Source organism: Jatropha curcas, chromosome 6 (assembly GCF_041381405.1).
Source record: "Jatropha curcas cultivar XTBG-Jc1 chromosome 6, XTBG_Jcur_1.0, whole genome shotgun sequence".
NCBI classification, from domain to species: Eukaryota; Viridiplantae; Streptophyta; class Magnoliopsida; order Malpighiales; family Euphorbiaceae; genus Jatropha; species Jatropha curcas.
The window spans coordinates 28,659,740-28,669,622 of record NC_143156.1 but is presented as its reverse complement, the minus strand read 5'-3'; the positions used below and the strand labels follow the sequence as shown (position 1 = coordinate 28,669,622).

Below are 9,883 nucleotides of genomic sequence, written 5' to 3'. Positions count from 1 at the left end.
AGAATTGCTAGTGTTAAGCATCATGACATTGTCGTTTAATTCACCAGAAATGGGAAACGTGGTCCATCTATAAAACACTGCCAATCGTTTTGGGCAAATAAAACAGAATTAAGTTGAAAGAATCTCTCAAATACTGAAGAAACATAAATTTGCAAAAGGCGGTAGCCACCATGGGCATTCTTCAGATTTGTGGCAGTTCTGCTTCTATGTCAGCTGCAGATTTAAACGCTGTCCAACTTTTTTATTTCCAGTTTTTGAGCAGATCCTGTAAGTAGCAATTTCTACATATAATCTTGACAATGGCCTAGCAGAAAGAAAGAGATGACACCACCTTCCAAGTCTTAATATAAAAGAATCAGATCAGATTATTCAGAATGATATAAGAAGCACTGTAAATTAAATGTGCACAAAAATTTTTAAATTGAAGTAAAAATTGGTGAATTAGCTTCAGCATCAAGATGATTTTGAATTTGGTAAATACATATTTTAACTATTGACAGATATTTAAGTTATGCACATAACTGAACTATAATAATTTCTCTCAATAACTAAATAATAATAGTAATAGGACATAATCAATGCATTATTGAACTTTGAAGAGTCATTTTTGGACATGTATCATATAAGACCCCAAACAAAATTTAAAGGGGACCTGTCCAAACTTCCGCACGAGCTCAACCCTTTGGAGGAGCAAAAACATGTAAGAAATGAGATGAAGTAACGTGTAACCTTTGCTAGTATTACAATGGGAAATGGCCGGTCAGTCGAATATGTTCCAAAGTCGAACGTAAACCGTACTTGTTGACAGCAGCATTTGCAGCCCTGAATCCTCCTCCATAAGCGGGCGAGGCATCATTGGCAATTTGATGCATGAAAAACTCACCGAGTTTATTTTCAACATTGGACTTCCCTCCTTTTTTTGAAGAGAAAGATGAAGAGGATGCTGCTGATGTAGATGCCATGCCTTTAGATGGCAATACTTCTGATTCAAGCCACATGTACGACAACACTTGACAGATACCTTCCTCTACCTCAGGATTAAGATTACGGTAACCTGCATTATATGGAGGGTAGTGAAGAAAATAAGTAGTTAACTTCATAAAAGGTTTCCAAGGAGAACTTTCAGATTGACATCTATTCTACCTTTGAGGCGTAACCAGCCATGCATCAACTCGTGGGCAAGAATAGCACCTGTTAATAATCTGTGTCCAACAGGAAAATCAATAAATAGAATTTTCCAAAAGTAGAAAAACAGAGTTCGACATGTTAGAGAATTGGTTGAGATCTTAGCAAGGAAAAGACAAATCAGATTATGCATGAGTAGCCTGCCTTCAACTAGAACATCAATTAACAGGATTTTCTGCAAGAACATGAATGATACATTGAAAAAAAGTTCAACATGTAGGAGGTAGTGCATCTTCTATTTAGACAGATAAAATTATGTATAACTCATTGGCTGATTTCCTTGAAATCGGAGAATAATGTAGGAATTCTTTCATGCACCCTAAATTCCACAAATAAAATAAAAACAAATAAACAGGAAAATTTGTTTCTGTAACTTCATTCTAATTAGCAGTCATCTTTCAAATAACCAGATTTAGAAACGACTTTTTTTTTTCTGTCTGGACCATACAGGTGTTCGATATTTCTTCAAGAATCACAACATTTTTTTTTAACAGAAAGGAACCTGTGACCTATCGGCTCAGCCAGATGCAAGACTCCTGTCACTAGACAACAAAATTAAGAGAATAGAAGTGAAAATTGCCACTGCCTGTTACCTGGGAAGACCATAAAGTACAAGGATAGCTGTAACCTCGCAACTTTTCCTAGTCAGCTTTTGTGGTTGTGTTTTAATTCCAACTAGTCGGTGACCTCCAATTTTTGGTCTCCTTTGTATCTGGATGCAATCAAAGAGAAAAGACAGCGGAAGCAAAACGTGATCAATTTGATTCCTCAATCATAAACCATCAGGTTAATAAGACGATATCAAATAGCAGAGTCCAGAATCATACACTGGTAACCGTCTGCTCCTCTGAAAGACATAGACCCCTTGTCTCGGGCATGTGATGGAATCCCTGGAAAGAACCATAGCTGAAATTAGAGCAGTTACATGAAGCACTAGCCTATAATAGAGCAAGATATCAGTTATTACATTTTTCTCTCCAATGATAGCTTCATTAAGTGCTTGTCTTTCAACCAGAAGCATCGGAATTTGCTGATCTAATCTCATATTCATTCCTTCATAGTAGTCCCTGATGGCATGATAAAGGGGTTGGCAGTCACCAGTGTCCATAATAGCATATTGCATGCATTCCAAGCATAAGCTCCGTCCGTCTCCCAAAGAATAGTATCTTGCATCCCAGGACTTCAGGAGAAAAATACAATAGAGAAGAAAAGGAAATAATCAACAACAACCACTATGAGTAAAAGAAATTGATTTGCATCTGAAAGTGTTGGATTCTCTAAAGAACATTAGGAGATGACTCTATTGGACCAGAAAATTTATTGTCATAGCTAAGGGAAATACCTCCAGGCGTTCACAACTACAGCATCGCGCTGTGTCATCATGCTCGTGCGATGGACAGTATTTCTGGGACCAAAATGGATGGCACCTATACTCGATCAAACCTGCTTCATTTGTTGGGATCTGAAAATTTGTAAAGCAGTGACATTAATACAAGGCAGTTAAAATCCATGCTCTCTACTTATAGACAGGTAGCATTTGAATCATGCCTACAATAATGGCTTAAAGTTGAACAAGTGATTCCCATGCTCTCTACTTATAAACTGAGATATTTCTAAGACCAGTTATTAAGCTGGCATATTATATCGTCAGCAGAAACGCTTCCAGTTTCAGGTCAAGTACAAACACACTGCACAATTTATGTGATATCAAGCCAATCAATTAATCATTTTAATTATCAGCTTACAGAGAGGATCCTACTTCTGTAAATCTGTTGAAAATATATGTAAAATCAGAAACTTGATTCAAAATTTTCATTTGATTCAAAATTATGTTGAGAACTTTGGGCAAAATTCTATTCATAAGTATCAATCAGGTAGAAGAGAGCCAATTTTAATGGATAGGCCCCAGTGTTCAGTTTCTGATTGCATGCTAGTACAAGAAAGAACAGACTTCATGTGTTCCATATGAATCAGAAGGCTACCATGTTGTCTTAATTGAAAAGAAACAACAGCAACAATAAAATGAAAATGGACAGAAGTAAATCTTTTTCCTTACAAATTCATGGCAGACTTCACATTTCGGATGAGTCAACTCTTTGAAACAGGACTTGTGATAAGGATCCCTACCTGACAAAGAAAACTTGGATCAACAGAAAAAGAAAATTGAGTTAAGAACTAGATGAAACAAACGTCTGATATCATTAATTGGACATGCTTAATTTGATGTCAATTTTTTAAAAGATAGAGTCGATTGATGGAGTGACCAACATGATAAAATAAAATTGATAAGTAAGATACTGGCGAAACTGAGAGGAAGAAACTACCTCATGCTCAGTAATTGGATAACCACAGGAAGAACATCGAAAGCACTCTGGATGAAAAAATTGTCCCATGCATCCCAAATAATTTCCAAAACCAATGTCACGATGGCAGCCACCACATATCCTGCAAGTTACAGGCAGAAGCATTCATAACCAACAAATTCCAAGGTTGGAATAATAAAAAATCGTACACTGATGGGTGATTGTTTTTCTCATCTTCTTTTTACAAGCATTTTTTTTCTTTTTTTTTTTTTTTTTTTTTTTTTTTTGCAGTGGCATGCCAAGCAGAGAAATAAAATGTTCCATATTGTTTATTGGAATTTCCTAAAATATCTTACCTAGTAATAGTATGTTAATTGCCAACGATCATTCTTGAAAAAATTGCAACTACGTCATGTTTGCAAATTTAAACTTCATCCAAACTCCAAAGCATGTAACTATTGACTAACATTGAGCAAATCCTCATATTCCGGCAAAATTCTTATGCATATAACTAATATGTATGAATCAAGGACTTAGCCTTGATCACGCATTGCTATTAATACTGATAGACCGAGAAGGATCGTTAACATGCTAGCAAACTCATATAAATGGTACTATAAGAGACCAACCCCCCTCTCAGCTATATCAACCCTGCTAGAAAAAGATTATTCCAAGGAAATGTTTTTCCTGATCGGAGCCACACATGCAGCGATGATTTAAATTCTTACCTATAGTCCCGGTGATAATATTGTGGAGGAGCATAAGGAGGATATCCAGATGGGTTGAGGCTACTGTGAAGTGCCCTAGCTAGTTCATCATCATAATCTGTTGGCAATCTATATCCTGGAAAAGGGTAAATGTTCATCACAAGTCCAAATACAACACATAGTGCAAGTTTAAAAATATATGAGCTTGACAGGGATAAAAACTCAAAACCTGGTGGTCTTCTCCAATCTTCTGCTAGGGAAAGCGAAACTGGATGGTCTGATTCCTCCTTCTCCTTATTAGGTCTAGAGTGCTCATCCTAATGACGATGGAAGAGGTAATTATGGTTATTAATGATATTTTTTAAGCTAGAAATATGCGGTTTCAATAGTGCAATTGTATGACAACTATGAATTAGATTTCTTCGTTTTCTCCATGTTTCTGCTCTATTTACACAGTCAGGCACTCGAGCCACCCCCCCGGTATGTAGGCTAAAGAAAGATCATTCGATAAAACAGGCTTGGGCTCATTTTAATAAACTAGCCGAGTTTGAGTCTACAAAGGGGCAAAAAAGTTCTTTCTTAATTATAAATTATATACAAACCAAAGCTCCAACTTAGTTTTCAAACTCAAATCGAGTTCAAACTCAAGTATACCTTTGTCGAGCTAACCTTAAGCTCTTGGCTCAGCTCTTTTATTACCCTTCACTCCACAAAAAATAAAAATCTAAACAAAAGATGATTAATTTGTGTCAGATAAATAAACCATGTACTCCATGAGAGTGCCATAAATATATCCAATTTTTTGGTATACTATTTAAGCACAATGAGTAGAGCATTATCCTCTAAAACACATTTTATAAATTGCAATGACATTCCAGAACAATGTCATTGAATATCAGCTAAAATTAGACATAGCAAGCTTCAATTGCTCATTATCATACTTTTTTTTTTTTTTTTGGTTAAAAGAGTATAATCTTTATCAATTAAGAGTCTAGAAATGCCACAAAACTATTTTCGAGGCTCCTCAGCATGTGGAGGTGACAACCAACAGTCTAACTTTTTACATGGTTAACCTAAAGTGTATATATTGTAAATAAAGGAAAGACTTGTATTAACCAAGTGGCTTGCACATGAAGTAAACTTTTGGCGTGGCACAAATACATAGGCATTCCGGTTTGGTAAAGAATCTATTGTACAATAACATATAAGCAAAGGCCTTAGCTTGTTCATGCAACCATAACATGCCCTTCAAAAGAGAGGGTGAAAAAAGGGACTAAAAAATCTACTAGCATATAAAGAATTATTAAAATTAGAGAACAAATATCTGTGAATATATCATAAACAATTGGTACAAAAAGATTTGCCATTCAATTTGACAAGTTGTAGAGGAATCTGAAAACTTTTTTCAATGCTTAAATACCAAATGAATATATCATCAAGATCAAGGGTAGGATGAGATAACAAACACTTTACAGTAAAGTAACAAAGAAAAAGGTAACACGTAAACCAAAAAAAAAAAAGTTACCAAAGATCTAGCTGGTTGACGCCAGCTGACCATGCTTTCCTCCCCAAGAAGCTGTGGATGACGGCCCCCGCCCCCACCGCCCCTACTAGGCCCACCCCTAAAAAGCTTGCTGAGCCATTTCATAAACCGAGATTTTCTCTCTGCGTAGGAAGAAACAAAGTCCCCTGCTTAACATAAAAGTACAAATACAAAGCCACAACTCAATCCAACCCAAACAAAATACAAATAGTAGCAATGCTCAATAAACAAGCAAATAAATAACTAAAATAGAGATTTTGAAAAAAAGAAAAATAGCAAAAAGACCTTATTTTAAAAATCATATCTTTGTAATATCAAAAACAAAACAAGAAATAAACAAGAAGCAAATAAAGAAATAAAGAAAAAACCATTATCCAAATTGAAAAGTCAAATTCTAAAAGCATTTTATCAAACGAGTTGGAGACAAAAACAAAGAAACAAAATAAAAGCAAATGATCATACCATAAATGCAAGGATTAGAGATATGACTGACACCTGAAGAAGAAGAGGATGGAGGAGCCATGAGAATGGAAGGAAGCTATTTGTATGTATAGATTTTGGCCGGAATATGAAAGCAAAGGAAACGCGAAGAAATGAAAACGACAGAAAGAGAGAGGTAGAGAAAGAAGAAAGGAAGAGAATGAAAAAAAGTGAAGTGGGTAAGAGAGAAGAGGGAGGGAACAACGCAATAGGGGCATGGTTGATTAAAAAGTGAGGAAACAAAAGAATCTGAAAGAGAGAAAGGAAGTGAAGAGAAAGAGATTCTTGGCTTGAGAAAGAAAAGAAAAGAAAAAGGAAAAAAAATAAAATAGCTTTAAGAGTGATCGCGAAAAGATAAAAATGGTGGGGAAGAGAAGGAATTTGCTGAGGCGGAGAATATTGAAGTGACGGTGGACGGTTCAGAATCGTAGAGAAATCTTTTCCCTTTTGAGCACGAATGGGGTGGATAGGAGCTGGAGGAGAATTTTTTCCCTTCTGTTATGTTTTGGCTTTGGCTTTGGCTTTTCTTTTAAAAGAATTTTTTGCCGGGTAAACTAAAGCGATTGAGGGTTTGAAATGCCCATATCATTCCTTTAAATTACCATAGTACCATTGTAAAAGTCTTTGGTGGGCCTTTGTTTTGTAAGTCAATCATAATATGGTATATCTAGATTGTCTAAGGTTTTTATTCTTGTTTAATTCCAATTCTAATAATTGAAATTTTGTAAGAAAAAATATGAAAATAAAGAAATATTTTTTGAAATAAACTAGCTTTTTGGAAAATAAGATGTGATAATTTATTCAAATAAATAAAAAATAGTCTCTTTTTTTAATTATATTAAAAATATAGGTTCAACCTTAGAATCTAGATATCAAAATTAAAAGGATTGGCGAATTATAAAAAGATTTCAAAATTTTTTATAAATATTTTGGAATAAATAGATCGAATGGATTTTTTAAATAATTGTTTCAACAAATATAAAAATAAAAATTTGCTTTAAAGAAATTAAGAAAAGAAATACAATTTTAGTACATAGTTAATTTTCTTGTTCTTATGAAGAAACCAAATAGACCATTGCATTGGGCTATACAATAAATGATAGATTTTGTTTAATAATTGTTAAAGACTCCATTTACGTTACAAACTATAATTACAATTTGATTAGTTGATTGTATGATTTGATTAATCTTTTTACTTTTTAGTGTGTTCGGCAACAACATTTTAAGCAGTTAAAACGCTAAACACTACTTAAAAAGTTGTTAATAACATAGCGTTTGGACTAACTTTTAGAAAATATAATAGCGTTTTGTGAAAAAGTTAACTAATACAACATTTAGTTTTTAAACGTTACATGAAAAACTACTTAAACAATTGACAACTAAATACTACAAAAACAGCTAAACAGTTAAATAACTACTCAAACAATTGACAACTAAACGCTACTAAAACAGCTAAACAGTTAAATAACTACTCAAACAATTGACAACTAAACGCTACTAAAACAGCTAAACAGTTAAATAACTACTCAAATAATTGACGACTAAATGTTATTAAAACAGCTAACAGTTATCAAAATAACTAATTTTACCAAACAGACCTTTTATCAAAATTTGAGAAATGGAAAGTCCCGACAAAACGATGGTATGCAGATGTCTCGTTGATAACAGTGATAAACCTTTTTTTTTTAACGTGGAAATTGAAATGAGTTCAATTTTCTATATATGCTTCATTTAATATTGAAACCTGAAATCTTCTGATGAAAACTTCAAATCTTAACCGTTGGGGTGTTCCTTGTAGATTTAGTCAGCAGTAACCCATTACATAGTTCACACAGGGCAAGTAAGCAAGCGGGTATATACAAGCTTCAAGAGCAAGGTCAACAAGAATCTATCTTTCTCTGTATAAACTGCATTTTTGCGGCCCTAAAATCACTTTCAGCAACAAGTGTAATCAGCAATCTGATTTAGGAATAACTTGCTTATAATCTTTAGCCTTTCTTTGATATAACTGAATGTAAAATGTAAAATATATCTATTCATAAATAAAATTTTCATGTTTGGAATAAATTAAAAATTGAAAATTTATTTATTTTTATTTTCAAAAATACTCGACATAATAATTTTAGAAGGATATGATGATGTATAATTTTGTTATAAAGGTCTGGATTACTTAAATTTGTAGAATTCATTTGAAAATTCTATCTTTTTGAATAAAATTTATTTTGGTTATATTCAGATACATATAATTGAATTCATAAAATTAAAATTTTTATTTTTTTATACTAAACACAAAAATTTAGATTTATAAATAAATTTATAAAATTTTATAGAATTCATTTATTCCAAATAAATAATTAATCTATTCTCGAAAAAATTTCACTTTTCATATTTCATGCTCTCCCTGAATTCCTCAAAAAGATAGTATTATCATTTCTTATGAAGTGACAATAGACTAACTCTTTATATACTCTTTTATTTTTTTTTTTTTTCAATTTCAACATTGTACCAAAAACAAGTTAAATATATAATAAAATATTTTAAAATTACGTGGACTATTTCGCATGTGTTTTAAAGTTATTTGTAATTGAATACGAATCTATAAATAAAGTAGAATTGAAAGGAAGATAACTCTATTATGTAATGGTGTAATTTATAAGGAATTATTTGCTTTTGTGCATTGGTTTGTAGGACTTGATGAGGACAAATTCTCACACGCTAATATGGGGACACGTATCCAAATCTGCCGGCAGTTGATTGCTTTGCAAGAAAGTGCTCTCCTCCATAGTTCATGATTGTGAGGGCTTGTCTATATCATAGTTCATGTTAAAATAATAATAAATAGTTTTTAATTTATCTACAGCTTTTCACGCAGAGTTTCGAATCAAAACACTATTTTTAATATTTATAATATTTAATGACATACATAATATTAATACTAGCATTAAGAATGTAAGAAAAAGGGGATAAAATGTTAATAAAACAGTTCACGGTTGTTATAGATAATAGCATATACATAAATATATATATATATATATATATATATATATATATATATATATATATATATAATAAGCATTTTTTTCTAAAAAATTGACATGTGACATATTCTTCTTATTAGAGTTCCACTTGACATTATTTGTATTAGTTTGGTTTTGGATTTATTTAGAATTAATATTTTGATTTGGTTTGATTTAATTATTTAATATATTAACATATCGGTTTGGTTTAGATTTATTTTGAGTTAGTGTTTTTCATTTGATTTAATTTAATTATTTAATGTATTAATGTATTAGTTTAGTTTGGATTTTTTTTTTTTTTTTTTTTGTATTGGTGTTCTTGGTTTGGTTTGATTTTGTTATGCCATATATTGATGCTTTAGGTAATTATTATTAATTATTAGTTTTTAAAAAATGATAAAGTTTAATAACAATGAATTATTCAATTAATGTGCTTTATAGCAAATGTTCTCTCAAATTTTTGAAGTAACAAATGTTTCCTCTAACAACTGTAATGTATCATTAATGTCTTTTATCTAAATGTTTTCTTTCTTTTTTTTTTTTTAAATGGTGTAGTAATGCATTTTTAAAATTTTAAATTTTTTACCCAAAAAAACACTTTAGCTTTCTTAAAAATACTATATATATATATATAAGTTGTATTACTAT

General features: G+C 32.0%; 1 protein-coding gene across 7 annotated transcripts; it reads right to left on the bottom strand.

The window, feature by feature from the left end:
- Nucleotides 1-13: 13 nt before the first annotated feature.
- Nucleotides 14-6,706, bottom strand: DAR2 (DA1-related protein 2). 7 transcript variants are annotated; one of them, XM_020685674.3, is made up of 13 exons: nucleotides 6,201-6,706; nucleotides 5,721-5,884; nucleotides 4,425-4,512; nucleotides 4,217-4,331; nucleotides 3,510-3,630; nucleotides 3,242-3,325; nucleotides 2,528-2,647; nucleotides 2,153-2,365; nucleotides 2,013-2,075; nucleotides 1,779-1,897; nucleotides 1,144-1,202; nucleotides 730-1,054; nucleotides 14-340 (listed from the first exon to the last, which is right to left on the bottom strand). In XM_020685674.3, the coding sequence occupies exons 1-12, from the start codon at nucleotides 6,259-6,261 to the stop codon at nucleotides 741-743; spliced, it is 1,521 nt and encodes a 506-aa protein (XP_020541333.1). In that variant the 5' UTR covers nucleotides 6,262-6,706; the 3' UTR covers nucleotides 14-340; nucleotides 730-740. The 7 variants fall into 7 exon arrangements, with proteins under 7 accessions (XP_020541333.1, XP_020541334.1, XP_020541327.1 ...); XM_020685675.3 differs by having other exon boundaries at nucleotides 14-304; XM_020685668.3 differs by having other exon boundaries at nucleotides 14-265; nucleotides 6,201-6,705.
- Nucleotides 6,707-9,883: the final 3,177 nt, after the last annotated feature.

Excerpts from the sequence above, each read along its gene's own strand:
- DAR2 (XM_020685674.3), bottom strand. The coding sequence starts at position 6,261 with ATGGCTCCTCCATCCTCTTCTTCTTCAGGTGTCAGTCATATCTCTAAT. Across the intron at positions 5,885-6,200 it reads CTCTAATCCTTGCATTTATG|GGGACTTTGTTTCTTCCTAC; the intron begins GTATGATCATTT and ends TATGTTAAGCAG. Across the intron at positions 1,055-1,143 it reads TGGCTGGTTACGCCTCAAAG|GTTACCGTAATCTTAATCCT; the intron begins GTAGAATAGATG and ends CATATAATGCAG.